The sequence below is a fragment of the Talpa occidentalis genome, unplaced genomic scaffold (genome assembly GCF_014898055.3).
Source record: "Talpa occidentalis isolate TD23 unplaced genomic scaffold, MPIMG_talOcc4v2.1 talOcc4.17, whole genome shotgun sequence".
NCBI lineage: Eukaryota > Metazoa > Chordata > Mammalia > Eulipotyphla > Talpidae > Talpa > Talpa occidentalis.
In genome coordinates this window covers 42,552,871-42,572,922 of record NW_023601754.1, presented here as the reverse complement: position 1 = coordinate 42,572,922, position 20,052 = coordinate 42,552,871, and the positions used below count along the sequence as shown (strand labels likewise).

General features: G+C 42.5%; 2 protein-coding genes across 6 annotated transcripts in view; one reads left to right on the top strand and one right to left on the bottom strand.

Annotated features, from left to right (window-relative positions):
• Positions 1-20,052, top strand: part of LYPD4 (LY6/PLAUR domain containing 4) — a 112,331-nt gene that overhangs the window by 16,020 nt on the left and 76,259 nt on the right. For 2 of the 5 annotated variants that reach the window (XM_037516647.2, XM_037516646.2), the window contains exon 9: positions 2,881-2,955. The exons of 1 other annotated variant lie outside the window; for it this stretch is intronic. The gene's annotated coding sequence lies outside the window, so the exon portion shown is untranslated. Of the gene's footprint in view, positions 1-2,880; positions 2,956-17,095; positions 17,186-19,614; positions 19,940-20,052 lie in introns of those variants that run through there. 2 more of the 5 variants (XM_054697208.1, XM_054697210.1) reach the window with 2 other exon arrangements.
• LOC119248648 (carcinoembryonic antigen-related cell adhesion molecule 21-like) lies at positions 6,052-8,997 on the bottom strand. The gene is made up of 4 exons (XM_054697510.1): positions 8,918-8,997; positions 8,115-8,235; positions 7,116-7,481; positions 6,052-6,504 (listed from the first exon to the last, which is right to left on the bottom strand). Exons 1-4 carry the CDS (start codon positions 8,975-8,977, stop codon positions 6,227-6,229), a joined length of 825 nt encoding a protein of 274 aa, XP_054553485.1. The 5' UTR covers positions 8,978-8,997; the 3' UTR covers positions 6,052-6,226.

Here is a 20,052-nt window from a genome sequence, read left to right as displayed (position 1 = left end):
TACAAAGACTTTTTACTCCTGATGTAATTTGGATGTTAACCTTTTACCACACATGTAGATAGAGTGGGGGAATGAGGAGAGGTTGGTATAGAGATGCAAGCTTTTTATATCATGAATTAATTCTGAGCTTCTACTGTATAGTATAAAGACTATTGTTAATATTGATTGTATAATTGAATTTTTTTTTTTACTGAAAGGAAATAGACTCTTAATTTTCCTCCTGAATTGGAGCTCAGAGCAAATTGCATGTAAACACAACCACAGCAATATATGACAATGTAGTAGAAGTGTGCATTTCTCCTGGCTTTTTACTGACCACTAATAACCACCCTCAGCACATTGAAAACAGTTCTTTTTTGGGTAAAGGTTCTTTAAGTTTTTGATCTGAAAATTGGTATCTTGGATATTAAACTCTTATCGGTTATGTAATTGTAAATATTTTCTCACATCCAGTAGGATGTATTTTTGGCCTATTTATATTTTCTTTGGATCTGTAAAAGCTCTTTAATTTCAGGTAATCCCAGTTGCTTACTTTTGCTTTTATTTTCTGTGATTTAGGTATTCAGTCTTCAAAGACATTTTTAATATTGTCATGAAATGTTTGCGAATGTTTTCTCTCTGTATTTTACGGTTGCAGGTCTTATATCTAAGTCTGTAGTACATTTTGAACTTATTTTTGTGCATGGAGTTATAATCTGTCTTCATTCTTTTACCTGTGGCCTTCTCGTTTTCCCAGCACCATTGTTTAAAATCATGTTAACGTTGATTTACAATCTTTTTTTTTTTATTGTCCAAGTGCTGTTTTATTTATTTTTTTTAATAATAAATTTTATTTTTATATTCCCCATACAATTTCAACCCCTCCATTCTGACCCCAATCCCTCCCCTCCCTCCCCCCACCCCACAAAAAGTGTCTCTGGTTCATAATTTTTGTTGATTTTCACTTTCTTATAGTTATTCAATTTCCTGGTCCCTTATTTAAGTTTTCTAGATTCCTGCTATGAGTGAGACCATCCGGTATTTTTCTTTTTCTTTCTGGCTTATTTCGCTGAGCATGATCCCTTCCAGCGCCATCCATGTTGCTGCAAATTGCATGTGTTTATCTTTTTTAAATGCTGAGTAATATTCCATGGTATATATGTACCACATCTTCTTGATCCAGTCATCTATTTTTGGGCATCTGGGCTGTTTCCAAAGCTTAGCTATTGTAAATAGTGCTGCTACAAACATAGGGGTGCTGGTGCTCTTTGGAATTGATGTTTCTGTGTCCTTTGGGTAAATACCTAGGAGTGGAATTGCTGGATCATATGGAAGCTCTATGTTTAGTAGGTCCAGAAATCTCCACACAGCTCTCCATAGTGGTTGGACCAGTTTGCACTCCCACCAACAGTGCAGAAGAGTTCCTTTTTTCCACACCCTCACCAACATTTGTTGTTGCTAGTTTTTTTAATATGTGCCATTCTCACTGGTGGAAGATGGTATCTCATGGTAGTTTTGATTTGCATTTCCCTGAATCTTTTTTTTTTAAAGATTTATTTATTTATTTATTTATTTATTTAAGCACTGGGTACAGTCAGAAGCGCAGGAGGGTGAGAGAATTCACCAGAGCCAGAATGGGGAGCAGAGCAGGGAGAAGGACCGAAGTACACACTGCTGAGGGGAGCAGTGGGCGACAGGAGAGGTCTGCGCGCCATATGGGACCTTCCTCCGGTGGCTGGGGAGCAGCCGGGGATCGAACCAGCGCTGCAGAGGCTGCGGGTAGCTTCGCAACCCAGCGCTCAACCGCAGTGCCACCGGGGAGGCCCTGATTTACAATCTTTATTTGTGTTTTAGCGGCAGAGGATCTCCCCCTACTGGTGTTACTACACCCTTCCCAACATCAAAGCACCCACAGTCCATCCCCATAGGTCCTTGTGTTCCTTTGCCACTGTGTTCTCACTCCTCTCCCTCAGTAGTTCCAGTTCTATAATCAACTTTCTAGGGTTTGTGCTTAGCTTGGCTTTATCTCATCCCTTTTTGATATCTTTATATTCCACATAAGTGATATCACCCTGTATTTTTTTTCTAAAGATGTATTTATTTATGCATACAAGAACTGGGGTGTAGGCCAGAGGTGCGGGGGGTGAGAAGATTCACCAGAGACAGAGTGGGGAGCAGAACAGGTGGATCAGCTGAAATACACTGCTGAGGGGAGCAGCAGGCGAGACAGGAGAGGTCTGCTGCACCATGTGGGTCACCTCCCTGGCCGGGGATCAAACTCATGCTGCAGTAGGTGCTGATTGCTTCATAGTGCTGATGATTAACCCCTTGCTCCACCAGGGAGGCTCCCACATGCCTATTTTAATTAAACCAAAAATGTAGCTGTTCTTTACAAAAAATGATTCTAAATTGTGTTAACTTGAAAAAAACGGATTAGTTTTTATAATGATATAAATGTTGTAAGAGTTTCAATTTTATTAAGTGCTTAGTTTTAAGGCAGTCAAACATTAACTCTGGCAATACTACACAATGTAAGATAAAATATAATATACATACAAACACACATGGGGGGTCACACAAAATACACAAGATATTCACAAACAAATCTTCTGGCTTTCATTTACTATTAAATTAAAGCCAATTGTCAAGTAAAATCTCAGGTAGAATCTCATGCCTTTATAAATTGGCACCCGGATTCTCTGACAAGCAGCCCCATGGAGGCCATGCACCAGAGCCTAGACAGGAAGGGAAGACCAGAATGAACACATTTGTGCCAAAAACATAAAGAATGTAGCCCAGGTCATCATGGGAAATGCTATACACAGCTGGGCAACAATTTCCATAGCTGCTGCTTATAAAGTGAAATAAAAGTTCTCTCAACACTTTTTTTTTTCTGTTTAGAATACCACCCTGAAGCGCGCATTGTAGATAGATGGCCCAGATGAACTAATACTGAGATGCAAGACTCTGGGGATGGTAACGTTATCTGGACAGCATCTTGATGCATTTCTGATTTTCTTTTTTTTTTTTTTTAGAGATTTATTTATTAATACAAGAACTGGAGGTTCTAGTGCAGGCCAGAGGTGCTGGGGGGTGGTGAGAGGTTTCACCAGAGACAGAGTGGGGTGCAGAACAGGCAGACAACCGAAATACACTGCTGAAGGGAGAAGCAGGCGAGACAGGAGAGGTCTGCTGTGCCATGTGGTTATCTCCCTGGCTGACCGGGAGTCGAACCTGCACCGAAGAGGCTGCGGAAAGCCCCACAGTGCTGTGCTCAATCCGCTGTGCCACCAGGGAGGCCCCATTTCTGATTTTCATAGTGGAAAGTATGTCTTTTCCTTCTCATAGCTTAAGGGAGAAAGTCAAAATAGAAATTGTGTCAGGACTTGAATATTACATTCTGATTAGGCAAAATTTTTGAGCTATTATTTTATAATTCTTTGAAATATCTTGTCAGGTTTCAGCCAGGATGAACAGAAATTATTTCTGGCAGAATTAGACAATTTGAGAGCATAAGAGGCATTCCCAAAGAGAGTACAAAGGATTTTCTCATCCAGAAGCTAAGGTTAGTCAAAAGAAAGACATAAATTATTGCTCTCAGGGCTGACAAGAGAGCCTGCCTCCATCTTCTCTGCTGGCACTGACCCTGCCATGGAGATTTGTGAGGAAACTTGACCTTTGCAACCCTAGGATGGACTAAGGGTATTATGCTAAGTGAAACACTTCAGAGGAATGCCACACATAGTATTTGATTTCAATATGGGAAAGATAATAAGGAATGGATAAAGAAAACAAATGAACTAAGTAAGCAAGAATAGAAAGTTAGATTTCAAGAGCAGATTGGTGGTTACCCGAGGGAAAGAAGATGGGGGTAGATGGGCAAAAGGGTAAAGGTGGTGGATGAGTCATGATTTTTATAAATAGATATCAAGTGTGTTAGTTGAAACTTACGCAATGTTATAAAATGATGTATTTTTTCCTAATGTAATTTAGATAGTACTCTCTTTTCAGTTATGGAAGTGTTGCTGTGTCATATGATATTTCCTTTTTCCTTTTTTTTGTATTTTAAAGAAACTTTATACAATTTTAATTTTTAAAAAAGATTTATTTATTTATGCATATAAGAACTGGGGTACAGGCCAGAGGTGTGGGGGGCGGTGAGAGAATGCACCAGAGACAGAGAGGGGAACAGAACAGGCAGACTGATTGAAATACACTGCTGAGGGGAGCAACAGGGGAGACAGAAGAGGTCTGCTGTGCCATGTGGGTAGCTCCCTGGCTGGCTGCAGAAGCTGAGGATAGCTTCATAGTGCTGTGCTTAACCCTTTGCGCCACCAGGGAGCGCCTCCATTTTTTAAAAAATTAATTAATTTATATATGTTGTACATCATTGTTCATATAGTTTGGAGGGTATTTTGCTAAGTTGAGTAGGTCAGAGAGAAAGACAAATACCATATTTTTTTACTTGTGTGTGGAAAATGGAAAGGTAGGCAAATGAAAAAAAAAAGAGCAAAAATTAGTTAAAAAAGAGCAAAAATGAATTGTTACACCAGAGAGTAGTCTGGTGGTTACATGAAAACAAGAATTGGTGAGTGTATGAGATGGGTGAAGTAGATGGATGCTGCCCCACCAAGCAGCTGAGGAGCCACATTCAGAGATGAGACAGTTAGGGGCACCCGGGAGAAGAGTCTCCCATAGTCCCAGTTAGTGACCCGTGAGTGGGAATACAGGGCAGAACTCACTTTGTCCCTCAGGTCCCTGGGGAGGACCTAAGACTGACACATTCCTAAAGTGGACATTGGTGAGCTGGTGTGAGGTCTGGAGGTTGTGATGCTGGGAGGTGACTGTGGAATGTGCTTGCCAAGAAAGCAGGATGGGAGGAGAAGAGCCTGAGGATTGGACAGGAGTTGGGTCTGAGGAATACAAGGAGCACAGGGAGGGGAGAGATGTCTTGGGGAAGATGTCATGTCATGCTCAGGATGGGAATCCTGAGTGGAATCATATCTCCTGTGTGAAAGATATGGAGTAACAGGAAGGAGTCACCAAGGTGGTAAATAATGGGGTAGCTGAGAGCTGTTTAACTCCACAGGCCAGGCCATGGTGTTGACAAGTCCATACTTACTGGGTGAGGTGTCCTACATGAGAATTTCCACTGGATTTGTTCCCTCTTTACCTTCGTATGTGCAACTGTCCACAGAGAGTCAGAAACATCGGGGAAACATTTTCCTAGCTGGGGTTCAGATGTTCAAGATCCATAGGCCCTGGCAAGAATACGTATTGAGGTGTCCCTGAGTTTTTGGGAAAATTAAGGGTAGGACTGAATTCAGGCCTTACATGGGCAACCACTGGGACCATCTCCCAGAAATGTCTAATTCTGTAAGAATCCTTGTTTGTTCCCAAGAGTCTAGGAATTGTTGTATTGTTGGCCCCAGATTAGATCTGCAGGGTCTTCTCTGGGTGTGGAGGTTATGGGATATCACAATTCAGGTTTGTGTCCCCCATAATCTTACTGCCTGAGTACATCTTTCTGGGGTGGTGGTGAAACCTCATGTGAAAGGATCTTTTCCTGCATGTATCCCTATTTATTTGGCTATATGACATGTAGGTCCCTCTGCCTAGGAGATGGTGTCCCTAATTCAAACACCTCCCTTCAGGGGATACCACATAGTGCACTGTGGTGGGCAGGACTATGTATGGGAGTGGAATTCTCTAGAGTCTCCCCCTTGTCCTAAGCTTTCAGCCTGAACTCTGGCTCTGAAATCCCTCTCCTTCTATCAATGACCATGAGATTTTGCAGGTAGCATTGGGTAAAATGCACTTCATCTTGGTGTTTCCACCCACATAGGTGTCTCCTGTATATTCCTTTCATCCATTACAGAGCTCAGGCAGCATCCACTTATGGAGGAAAGATAGAGCTGTGATTCCTGAGTTTATCATGTGTTCCCTCCACTGTCACATGACCACTGCCCATCCTCTGAGGGACCATGTGTCGCCTCCACAGTGGAGACGGTGCAGTGGAGACCAACAGGAGGTGGGATCTTGGGAAAAATGTCATCTCAAGTCAACAACAGCATTGCCACATCACATTTTTGTGCATTTATTCTCTCAATACATGACTTCTCATGATAGTCCATGACCATCAAGTATTCACAAGAGCTCAAGAAAATAAGTGCCTCACAACCATTGCATTTCAGATAAGAAATTTTTGATTAGAATTTAATGTGTCATAGGAGGGATGAAGGGTCACTCATACCACTTCAAGGATAAAGATGTTATTTTTACTGCTACCATCTTCACTGGTGTACTTACAGCGATAGAACCCTGCATCCTCCCTCCTGACCTGTTCTATTGTGAGGGTTATGGTGTCTGTGGGCAGTTTTCTCCAATTTCTGAGAAGTGGACTCTGTTGCTTGAAGAACCAGTGGAAGGAGTTCCCACCATCATTTGGTAGGCACATAAGGTACACAGTGTCCTTTTGTTTGGCTTTAATTTTCATCCCTCCTCGAGCAGAGTCATTAGTTGGTTCTGTGGAGAAACAGAGCAGGTGACTGACTTAGCATGGACCTTAGCTGTGTACCCTATTCCTTTAATAGAGATCACAGTCTTTCTTAAGGTGACACTGAGTCTGCAATTTAACCAGAGAATGACAATGGCCTCTGCAGGAGGTTGAGTGTCATTGTTTAAGTTACTATCTAACAGGAGAGGTCTACAGTCCCCTTCATTCTCATGCAGTGACACCTCTGAGGTGTCCACCCTGGCAATCTCTGCAGTGTCAGCTTTAGGAAACTCTTCTCCCATGTCCAACATCCTCATTAATAGTGAAGTTATCTCCATGCATTTTCAGTTAGCCCTTTTCCTAGAGCTTTATATGACTACTAAAATGTGAAGTCACACTAATTCTTAATAGTCTCTGTCAGGATGGTCCGCCCTGCCCATCTCTTGACCAGCGTCATTTGAAAAACTAGAGAGGCATGTGTCTTTTGTTAAATGCTTCCTCAGACACTAATGATGGCCCAACACAGTCTTCATGACCTTAGCACATGGAGATGTTCCAACTTAAAAGAGTTCTCAGTCAATCCAGTGTGTGAAGCGGAATCCACCCACCCATACCCAGAGGTCTGAGAGGAATCACTCACTGTAGATGTTGAGAAGTGCAGATGCTTGTTGAACTTGATTATTTCTCCTTAGGATGTGAAGGGTATAGAATACTGAGTCTTCTTTGGTGATGTTCTGGAACAGCAGGGTGCCATTGAAGTACCCTATCTCCCGACCAGTGTGCTTAGGCCCATTTGTTACCATATGTATATTTACATAAATCACTGTGAGTAAATTATCACGAGTTGTGGTTTTACCTTTGTACCAGCTATAGCTAAGAGGATTCTCTGGCACATTAAGGGCACGCATAAGAACATCAAAGGTTTTGTCAACAGTATTTAGGATTGGCACCATTTCAATACGCAGCTGAGCAGAAATGGGCAGGATCCAGAATGCCAATAGTGGGACTAGGAGGAAAGTGATAGATAGTAATTAATATTGGAAATATCTTTTAGCATGAAAAGGCAATTTCTTTCTCCCCCCCCCCCCCGCAAAGATTTATTTATTTATTTATACAAGCACTGGGTACAATCAGAAGCGTGGGAGGGTGAGAGAACTCACCAGAGCCAGAGCGGGGAACAGAACAGGCAGACCGATGAAATACATTGCTGAGGGGAGCAGCGGGTGCAGCAGGAGAGGTCTGTGCACCATGTGGGACCCTCGCCGGAGCCGGGGATCAAACCGGCGCTGCAGAGGCTGTGGGCAGCTTTGCAGCCCAGCGCTCAACCGCTGCGCCACTGGGGAGGCCCGAAAAGGCAATTTCTTAATACCATGGGCTTAATGTATGTATGGGTGGGTCTTATTCAAGGTCAGCAGCATGACCCCCATTACCTCAAAAACTGAATTTGTCATTTTTTCTGTTTCATATATTCTTATTTTTTAAAGATTTATTTATTTATGCATTTAAGAGCTGGGGTTCAGGCCAGAGATGCAGGGGATGAGAGGATTCACCAGAGACAGAGTGGGGTACAGAACAGGCAGACTGACTGAAATACACTGCTAAGGGGAGCAGCGGGCGAGCCAGGAAATGTCTTCCTCACCATGTGGGTTGCTCCCTGGCAGCCAGGGATCGAACTCGTGCTGCAGAAGGTGCGGATTGCTTCGTGGTGCGGTGCTTAACCCCTTATGATACCAGGGAGGCCCTGTTTCATGTATTCTTCCCTAGGTCTTCTGGCTACCCACGACCTGCCCTCAGACCCCTGCTCACACTCAGGACTTCCTTGGGAGATGCCTCCCTGACCCCTGCCCTGAAAGCCCTCTGTCATTTGTGACCATTGTCTGCTCTGTGCCCTTCTGATAATTGTCAGAACCTGACAGCGCATTCTAGTTCTTTGTTCTCTGTTTTCTCACCAAGAATGTTCTGCTCCATCAGGGCAAGGATTTGTGTGTTTTTGTTGTCCCCCCAGTGGAGGGACAGGCTGCCAATCCTGTGGGTGAATGAGTGAGTGCTCCTAGGCCCTCCTGTCATGGTGTTTATTTACACTGTTGTGTGTGTAGAGAGTAAGGACAATGCTGAGTGTCTTGGTTATATTTATTTATATATTTTGAGTGCAACCCCTATATAAATTGTTTTTGTCTTCAGTTTCAAAGTTATTTCTCAGAGATGACCTCTTTGGAAAATATGTAATATTGAGGTTTTTCTTTCCCTTATCACTTCAGATTGTAGGAAATTCTGTTTCTTACTCCTGGCTCCCATCCATCCTACTCTACCCCTGTGGTTCCCCTTAAATTCAAAGAGAAGCGCTCTCTACCCTCTTAGAGCTTTGTCCTCCTCCGGAGAAAGCCTGGTGTCCATTCTTCATCCTCCTCCCTCTCCCTGCAATAATTATCCCTTCTTACCTGCCAGCAGGAGCCCCTGCCAGGGGACAAGCCTCCTGTGTTCATGGGCTGAGGGAACCTTCATGGTGTCTGCCACTTGCTCTGTGCTCCCTCTGAGAGAAGAACTTGGGCTTCAGAAAGGCTCCCAAGCATGGCTGCTCCTGAGAGTCAGCGCTGAGGTGCTTCCTCCTCTGCGCTGAGCTGCCTTCTGGGGCAGGAGGGTTTTCAGAGTCATGTGGCCCAAGGTGGGGGTTTCTGCCTTGAACAACCCCTCTCTCCTCCCCTACCCTCCCCTATCTAACTTGTTCCCTTTCCCTTCCCTTCTGTCCTTTCAACCACACTATGTCATGTATCTAATCTTTTCTCTTACAAAATCGCACCACTATTTCTTTTACCTCTTTATATCAAATAATGTGGTCTTTTTTTCTCCCATAGAGCATAGTTTTCTTTTTATTTATAATTACATGTGGTAATTGAATTCCTAAAACTTAGAACCATACTTTCTACTGAGCACTGAAATCAGCATTTGTGAACTCTTGTGAAATATTCCTTTAGATTGGAAATATATGAGTGTATCTCAATTTTTCTAAAGATGTGTGCTTTCTGGTAGTTCATTAATTCAAAGTGTCTCAAATCATCTTTATTACTTGGCCAAATCTCTCTAATTCCTGTGTATAGAAGTCAAAAGTAAACATCCTATGATGATTCATTAATGTTTCAGATCTTTGTTTATTTGGAAAGGATCTAGCAACTCAGTGAATTCCCATCATTCAACATATTCAGCATCATTCAACAAAACTATAAAGTTGCAGTTTTGTTTCTTGGTGGCCAGAACATCACTGAGAAGTAGTCCACACACCTGGGCAACAATTTCCATTGCAGCTGCTTGTCAAGTAAAATTCAAAAGGCCTTTGACACTGTTTTTTTTTTTTTCTGTTACTAATACCCTCATGAAAGTAGCAGTTTAAAGAGAGATGAATCACATGAGCAGTTTAAAGGGAGATGAATCACATGAAATGCATGGGTCTGGGATTGGCCTCTAGATGTATTTCTAGTATTTTAGAGTGGAAAGTATTTCATTGGCTTCTGGAGACATAGCTTAGGGGGAAAAGCAGAATAGAAGTTTGCAAATGGAACTTTTCTTGACCTCAGAATTATTATTTAAATTTTCTTACAATATTTTGTCCAGATTTAGCCAGGATGAGCAGAAAGTCTTTCTGGAAGTATTAGACAATTCAGTGTATCCAAGGGACATTCTCAAAAGAGTGGAAATGATGTCCTCGCCCTAGTATCCACAAGCATCCCTACAAAGAGTCAAAAGCAAGCATGTCCTAGGTGGTTTCCCTAAGGGCTGGCAGCAGAGCCTGCCTCCACCTGCTCTTGCCGTCCTGGTCCTGCCATGGAGAAGTATTTGGAAGCTTGTTGTTAGTAACCCCAGGATGGACAACAGGGTATTAAGCTATATGAAGTATGGCAGAGGGAGAAAGACAAATGCCTATTGCTGTCACTCATGGAAGGATAAAGTAAGAAAGCAAATGACCAAAGAAAGCAAGACAACAAATTGAGATTTAGAGAACAGGCTGGTGGTTACCAGAGGGGGAGGAGGCTGAGGGATTGATGGGTGAAATAGGTAATGGGGTAGAAGCCAGACATTTTGTTTGATATGAAGAGTTAAACAGATTTTAAATACATTACTGTACACTTGAAAATATATAATGATATACACCAATGTATTGGTGCCCTGTGTAATCTGTATGTTAACCTGTGACTAGATATTTTGTGCAGTGCGGGGAATGGGGAGAGTTTGGTCAAAAGTTGCCAGGTTTAGAGACACTTTATGGGGGGTGGGAGGTGGGAGGGGAGGGATTGGGGTCAGAATGGGGGGTTTGCAATTGTATGGGGGAATATAAAAATAAAATCTATTATTTAAAAAAAAATAAAAAAAAGTAAATAAACAGAGTTTGCATTTGTTTTATTTATAGTGCCCCTAGTGGAGAGAATACAGCTAAACACGTAGTAGGTTTTCAATAACTGCTAGTTGAATGCATCAATAAATTACATTAACTGTTGTGAGTTATTGTAAAAAAAAAAAAAAGTTGCCAGGTTTACAGATTTATGGTCAACTAATCTTTGACAAAGGAGCAAAGACTATGCATTGGAGCAAAGAAAGTTTGTTCAATAAATGGTGCTGGGAAAACTGGGTTGCTACATGCAAAAGAATGAAGCTTGACCACTACCTCACACCATACACAAAAATTAACTCAAAATGGATTGAAGAACTAGACATAAGACCTGAAACCATAAAATATATAGAAGGAAATATAGGCGAAACACTACGTGATTTGCACATCAAAGACATCTTTACAGATACATCACCCAAAGCAGTGATAGTGAAGGCAAAGATAAACAGCTGGGACTACATCAAATTAAAGAGCTTCTGCACAGCAAAAGAGACAATAACAAAAACAAAGAGAAACCCCACTGACTGGGAGAACATTTTTGCACCCAACACTAATGATAAAGGACTGATCACAAAAATCTGCAAAGAGCTGATGAGACTCAACAACAACAAAGAAAATAACCCAGTCAAAAAATGGGCAGAAGAGCTAAAAAGAAACTTCTCTGAAGAGGAAATGCAAATGGCCAACAGGCATATGAAAAAATGTTCAACATCACTTGTAATCAGGGAAATGCAAATCAAAACTACCATGAGATACCATCTTCCACCAGTGAGAATGGCACATATTAAAAAAACTAGCAACAACAAATGTTGGCAAGGGTGTGGAGAAAAAGGAACTCTTCTGCACTGTTGGTGGGAGTGCAAACTGGTCCAACCACTATGGAGAGCTGTGTGGAGATTTCTGGACCTACTAAACATAGAGCTTCCATATGATCCAGCAATTCTACTCCTAGGTATTTACCCAAAGGACACAGAAACATCAATTCCAAAGAGCACCTGCACCCCCTATGTTTATGGCAGCACTGTTTACAATAGCTAAGCTTTGGAAACAGCCCAAATGCCCAAAAATAGATGACTGGATCAAGAAGATGTGGTACATATATACCATGGAATATTACTCAGCATTCAAAATAGATAAACACATGCAATTTGCAGCAACATGGATGGCGCTGGAAGGGATCATGCTCAGCGAAATAAGCCAGAAAGAAAAAGAAAAATACCGGATGGTCTCACTCATAGCAGGAATCTAGAAAACTTAAATAAGGGACCAGGAAAATGAATAACTATAAGAAAGTGAAAATCAAAATCAACAAAAAACTATGAACCAGAGACACTTTTTGGGGGGTGGGGGGTGGGAGGGGAGGGATTGGGGTCAGAATGGGGGGTTGCAATTGTATGGGGAATATAAAAATAAAATTTATTATAAAAAAAAAGTTGCCAGGTTTATGATGAATCAGTTGTGAGTGTCTAACGTCCAGTATGGTGACTATTGTTGATAATACTGTTTTGTTGGATGGAATTTGTTTTTACTCAGAGGAAAATGAGTATTTGGTCATTTGCTCCTGAATTGCTCCTGAATTGAGCTCAAAGCTACCTGCATAGAAGTTGAAGTATAACTGTGGCAGTTTATGACCATGTGGTAGAATTTCTCATTAGTCTGTGGTTTGTTACTGAGACTTTAACTAATAGATCAGTTGTTTGAAAACACATTTTTTGCAAAGTTCCTTAACTTTCTGAAGATAGGTATTTGCATATGTAGACATTTTTACATATATTTTTTTAAAGATTTATTTATTTGTGCATATAAGAGCTGGGGTACAGGCCAGAGATGCGTGGGGTGAGAGGATCCACCAGAGACAGAGTGGGGAACAGAACAGGCAGACTGACCGAAACATACTACTGAGGGGAGCAGCGAGTGAGACAGGAGAGGTCTGCCTTGCCATGTGGGTTGCTCCCTGGCCGGCCAGGGATCAAACTCGCGCTGCAGAGGCTGTGGATTGCTTCATAATGCTTTGCTTAACCCCTTGTGCCACCAGGGAGGCCCATATGTAGACATCTTTTTTTTTTTAAGATTTATTTATTTATGCATATAAGAATTGGGGTACAGGCCAGAGGTGTAGGGGGTGAGAGGATTCACCAGAGATGGAGTGGGGAACAGAACAGGCAGATTGACCTAAGTACACTGCTGAGGGGAGCAATGGGCAAGTCAGGAGAGGTCTGCTGCGCCATGTTGGTTGCTCCCTGGCTGGCTGGGGGTTGAACTCGCGCTGCAGAGGCTGCGGACTGCTTCACAGTGCGGTGCTCAACCCCTTACACTACCAGGGAGGCCCAGACATCTTAATAGATAATGGGAATGCCCAAGTTGGTGAATCTCTTTTTAAAAATAATGCAAGTGCAGGACCCCTCCTCAGACATTGTTTGTAGTGCACCCACTACCAAAGAACCTGTAGTCTACCACCATAGACCTTTGTGCTCTTTCCGTTCTTTGTTCTCCATCCCCTCCCGCTCTGGTTGTCCCCATTCCACAGTAATTTTACCATTTGTTGGGTTCTAAGTGTGTTAGAAAGTACAGTCAATTTCCTTAAAAAGCATTTTAGGGGCCTCCCCTGGTGGCGCAGCGGTTGAGAGCTGGGTTGTGGAGCTGCCCACCGCCTCTGCAGTGCCGGTTCGATCCCCGAGCACCGGCGAGGGTCCCACATGGCACGCAGACCTCTCCTGCTGTGCCCACTGCTCCCCTCAGCAGTGTATTTCGTCAGTCTGCCTGTTCTGTTCCCCGCTCTGGCTCTGGTGAATTCTCTCACCCTCCCGCATTTCCGACTGTACCCAGTGCTTGTATAAATAAATAAATAAATATTTAAAAAAAAAAAAAGCATTTTAGGTTCTAATATTCCTTTGTGACATTTCAGCACAGTTATCTATGAACCTATCTGTCATGATTTTCAGCTTACAGTAGTAAATATTTACTTCTCTTCAACTCTATTGAATTTTCCACCTGTTTACATAAATAATGAGATTTGGGAGTAAAACCTCACACCATATGTGCACACATACTTTATCCACCCTCACAAAATCTCTGGTTTAAATGTCCTAGCCCTCCTCCCTCTCTCCATCCTCTTTGGTGACCAGTATATTTCTCCTGGGGTGTAAGCATTTTTTTGCTTTACTTTGCTAGTTTGTTTTCTTTGGTTATTTATATTGCACAGAAGACTGAAACCATTTAGAAAACTTATTTCACTTGCTGACTTACTTCACTTAGAACGGTCATTTCAAGTTTCATCCATTTAATCCTGGAAGGCATTATTTTGCCCATTTTAATAGCTCAATAGTATTATATTGGAGTATATTACACACTTTGTTTATCATGTTTTGTACCAGTGGACATTTAGATTGGATCCATGATTTGGCTCTTGTGAATAATGTTGTTATGAACAGGCATGTATAAATCCTTTTAAAACATTTTTTCATCTTCCTTGAGTAAATACTTTGCAGTGGTATTGCTTGATCACGTGGTATTTCTTTTTGGTTTTTAGGAATGTATGTACTTTTTTGCTGAGTGACTATACCAAATTGATGTATGTGTCTATTTTATTTGAATGCCATATTGTTCTAGTTACTGCTGCTTTATTCCATATTTTATGGCTAGTAGTTAATTTATAATAAAGTCTCACAACTGTAGAATAGAGAAAGTCTACTATATATAGTTTCCTTATATAGTGTTGGGAATTCTGGAAGGTCCTGTATAAAAGATGAACTTGGGTCACTCTGTAACATCATGCTGAAATACAACTCAAAATTTATTATTGGCTTAGGTATGGGAACAGCAGTGATAAAATGGAGAAGAAAATACTGGTGATTTGTTTCATGACAACAATGAAAAGAAGTCTGTGGAGACTTCAGCCCTATAGCAAGGGATGTGAAAGAAAAATAAACAATCTGGGTTACCTCAAACTAAATAGCTTTACACAGTAATGAAAACAGAGTAGATTAAAAGATATCTTACATCGTGGGAACAAATATTTACAGGTTAAGCAACAGAGAACCTGCTAATATCCAAGACACATCAAAAACATATTCACTAATGACAGAAAAGCAAGCCGACTGAAATAAAAATGGGTAGCATATCTGAACAGAAAACTAACAAAAGAGGGTTACCAAGAAGAGCTAATTGACAAATGGAAAAATGTTCAGCATCACTTGAGATGTTTGTCAGAACCACAGTGAGAATCATTTCACATCCTTGAGAATGGCGCATGTCAAAAGCTCAAAGGCTCCTCAGCAGGAGGATGCAGAGAAGGGGGACCTCCAGTACACTGTTGCTGGGAATGCAAGCTGGTGCAGCCATTTTGGAAAATGATGTGGATTTACATTAGAATACTTAAAATGCAAATACTGTAGGACCCAATTATTTCACAGTTGGGCATATATCCAAAGGGTGAAGCTCACCTCCAAAGGCCATCTGCTGTCCACTGTTTATTGCATCACTGTTTACAACAGGGATGGTGTGGAAATACTCTTGTTCTCATTGATAGAGGGATTGAACTAAGAAGATGTGGCCTATCCACACAATGCGATACTATTCAGTCATTTGGAAAGATAAAATATTGCCTTTTATAGCAAAATGCAAGCAGACCGAGGGAATTACATGTAGCAAAAGCAAGTCAGAATGATAAAGACCTACACAGACTGTTTACATAGTGGATGATTAAACAAAACAAAAATAATTATAAAAAGTTAGACACACTAATGAGTAAAGAAGAAGATAGTGGAAAAAAGAATATATGTGTAACAATATTTTACTTCTTGGAAATTACAACCAAAGTTAATCATTTACACAGTAGGAAGATAAAATAAGCCATTGGATATCTCTCCATCAGAGTATTCATGGTGAAGTAATATTTCATATTTTGTATCAGATGGGAGAGCAAAAGTTACCTTATATGGCCTCCCTGGTAGATTAGTGGAGAAATTACAACATACTTGAACATGTTTAGAAATGTTCTTAAGAAATAGCTTGCAGATTCATGGGATTGGGAGATTTCAGTGTTTCCAACTAGAAAAGTTGCTTGTTTGGAATTCAGGCTATGATGATGATGTGTCTTGTACAAAACCAAAATTAATTCAAAGGAATTTTGATACCCAATTGGTTTTACTAAATGATTCATGATTTGGATAGCATTTCATCTAGTAAACTGGAAAACATTGCAAGGAGTTGTATGAAGTGGATGATTTTTCTGTTTATAAAGAAGGTAGTGAGAAAAAAGGGGAGATTTCAAATAACACCACCTTTTTTCTAGGGAAGTCAAGGGGAACTAGAAAAATAAAGCAAGACAAGTAAAACTAGGAGGAAAAAAAATTAATCAAATACCTGTTTTCCTTCTACACACTAAGAATGAATTGAGAATGAAATTAAAACAAATTCCAATGACAAAATGAATTATTTAAATAAATTATGCAGTGATGCACAATTTTTAAAACTGGAGTCCATAAAGATCTGAAAGTTATTAAAGACAAGACACAAATCAATGGAACGACACCCCATGTTCTTGGACTGGAAACCGAATATTTTTAAAATAACAATACTACCTGGAGACATGTACAGATCTGCGCAGTCCCTACCACCATCCCAAAGAGATGTTTTGTAGAAGGGACCCCAAGTAGCCAAAAAGTTTTAGAAATAACAGAGTTCAAGAAGCCATACTTTCTATTATTAAAACCACTACAAAAGTAGAGTAATCAAAATGGTGTGATACTGACTAAAGAGAGCCATGAGGAATGGAATCAAGTGGAATAGAAAGGAGATCCTTGAGCAAGGACAATCTCTTCAATGAATTGTGCTGGGGAACTGGATATCCACACTCAGAGAATTGAAACTGGCCTCTCATTTTCCATGTGCGCACAGTTGAATGCAAAATGGATGAGAGCTCTAACTGCTAGCCCTCCATCTGTAACACTCATGGAAGAAACAGAGGGAAAACCTTCATGACACTGGATTGGATGATGATCTTATGGATAGGGACACCAAAAACAGACAGCAGGAGAGGAGTAGAGAAATTGGGCTACACCAAAAAGCTCTGTGCACCACAGGACACTATCAAAAGAGTGAAAAGGCGTATCCTGAAATGGAAATAAACATGTATAAATCATTGAACTGATGAAGGATTAACATACAACATGAAAAGACCTCCTGTAATTCACAATGAAAGAGAAAGCACTCGACCTTGAGGGTCTGCTTTTCTTTTCCAGTTGATTCCCCTCCAATACTCTGGGCTTTCTGTGGCTGAGAGAATCCCCACTGAATATTCCAGGCCTGACCCAAGTTTTGCCAGAGGAGGAATCAGAGGAGCCAGGTAACATTGTAGCATCCAGGACATAGGGTGTAGCTGACTGTGTGGAATGCTGTGTTGTGGGGACCTTGACCTCTTCCCTTTCTGAAGTTCAGGGAGTGAAACCCAGAGTCTGTTCATGTAGAGCTGCATAATGAGGGAGCACAGGAGATTGTGGGTTGAGGAGAGGCTGTGTCCCTGGGGGTGGGAGTGGTGAGATTGATGGGCAGACCCGAGGCGCACAGCCTGCCTGCTTAGCTGCTGAGTGGAGTCAATGGTGAGAGCGTTTCCCCTGCAAACATCTGAGATCCTCCCAGTTCAGGGCTTCTGTTGTTTGCCAACCTCCCACCTGCAGACTCCCACTTATTCCCACTTACCTGAACCCCCCCAGTTTGAATCAGCCTTCTTCCGTGTCACATCTGTGTGGCTCTGGTTGACTGCCCTCATTCTTCAAATCTTTCTATGGCTTCGGAATCCCACCGGGCTGAGTTAGCAACTGGAGTCCTGCCTCCTGGTCAGTTTGGAGGCTGCAGGCACTATCTTCTGCCAGGAGGTGGCAGCAGTGTATCAAATGAGAGGATGCAGGCACTGCTGCTAGTCATCCCTTGTGTGCAAGTCAACCTGTTGGTATCAACTTCCTGTTCATTACATGTGACTGTGTTGCCCTTAGCCCAGGTCTCTTGAGGGCCCCCTGACCATCAGCAGGACTTCTGCTTACTTATCCCAGTTATGGCTCTGACCCTGCCCAGGGATGTAGCCTAGGGAGACCCTCAGTAGGAGGGTGAGGCCCAGGGATTTGAAAACCAGGTGGGGATCACACACACAGCTGTACCTTACTCCTGGTGAAGGGGAGGCTTTGAGGAGTCTCCAGTAATTAGGGTGCTTGTGGAAGTTTAGCCTCACCTTCATCACTTAAGAAGCTCTCTTCCTATATATATATATTTTTTTTTTTTTAATTAAAAAAAAATTTTTTAGGGCCTCCCCGGTGGCGCAGCGGTTGAGCGCTGGGTTGCGAAGCTGCCCGCGGCCTCTGTGGCACCGGTTCGATCCCCGGCTGCTCCCCGGCCACCGGAGGAGGGTCCCACATGGTGCGCAGACCTCTCCTGCCGCCCGCTGCTCCCCTCAGCAGTGTACTTCGTCAGTCTGCCTGCTCTGCTCTCCCCTCTGGCTCTGGTGAATTCTCTCACCCTTCCGCCTTCTGACTGTACCCAGTGCATGTATAAACAAAAACAAACAAACAAACAAACAAATAAATGAATAAAATACGTGCCTCTTTAAAAAAAATTTTTTTTTAAAGATTTATTTATTTATTTATACAAGCACTGGGTACAGTCAGAAGCGCGGGAGGGTGAGAGAATTCACCAGAGCCAGAGTGGAGAGCAGAGCCGGCAGACTGACGATACACTCCTGAGGGGAACAGCGGGCGGCAGGAGAGGTCTGCGCGCCATGTGGGACCCTCGCCTGGTGGCTGGGGATCAAACCGGCGCTGCAGAGGCTGCCGGCAGCTTCGCAACCCAGCGCTCAACCGCTGCGCTATGGGGGAGGCCCCCTACTCTCTCTTAATACTAGTAATAAAAACTTCACGAGGCAAAGTCATTCATAATGGTAATGTATTTTTTAAAACAATTTGTGAATGATATTTTTTATTGATTTTTTTTAAAAAAAGATTATTTATGCATACAAGAGCTGGGATACATACCAGAGGTGTGGGGGGTGAGAGGATTCACCAGAGACAAAGTGGGGAACAGAACAGGCAGATTGACTCAGATTGACTGAAATACACTGCCGAGGGGAGCAGCAGGCGAGTCAGGAGAGGTCTGCTGTGGGTTGCTCCCTGGCTGGCCAGGGATCACAGGTTGCGTCTCAACCCCTTGCGCCACCAGGGAGGCCCCATTTTCAGGGATTTCTGAGTGGCCAGGAATCCTTGTATTTTGGATGTAAAGACAGTTTGTTGAAGCTTTAGTATTAAGGGGTTGCTGGCCCAAGAAAGTGAAGCTGCAGGTGCTGACTCAGAATGGAAAGTGTGTGGGGGGTCCCAACAGAGTGAGATATAACCCCCATGAGCACTGGGACTGAGTGCATTATTCTGGGGTGAAGGTGATTCTCGTGTGGAGGGACATCTGGTCCTGCCTGTGCTATGCTACTATTGGAGAGCAGACAAGGAGGTCCAAGGCCCTATAGACACTCAGTCTCTGATTAAAACATAGCAAATGTTTAATTTTGCAAGCATTTGCAAAATGCTTGCAGATGCGATAAAGGGGGCTGGTCTCTGTAGATACGGCTGGAACTTATCCAAGCTTCCCTTAAGGGGTGCACCTTGCCCCAGAGTTTCAGCCAGAAACCTGGATTCTCCAAACCCTCTTCCTCCCCTACCTGACCAAGAGCATCAGCAGACAGCATCTTATAAAGTGCATGTCTGTCGTGTTTTCATGCACACAGGGACTATCTATTCCTGGGGTCCTCATCAGTGTCCAGACACCACCCATTCCCGGGAGGAGGAGGAGCTGTGATGCTGACAACTTCTCATGTGCCCTCACCATTGTGACATGACCTGCTCCTGTCCTCTGAGGGACAAGGTGTCCCCTCACCTGTGGAGATGGCACAACTGAGACCAGAGGAGGCGCCCTCTGCTGGCCTGTGATGTTCACTGTACAAGGACAAGGTCAGCTTGCATGTTTGTGCTTTATTGACTCAATACAAGTCTTCTAGGACATTCCATCCCCAACACTGAATTTTCATAAGAGCTCAGAAAACTGCTTTTCGGGTAAGAAAATTTTGATTTAGAACTTAGTGAATCATATGTGGGAAGAAGGGTCATTCTAGACCACTTCAAGAATGACATCTTCAGTTTTTTGGGTGCTTAATCTTTTGACATAT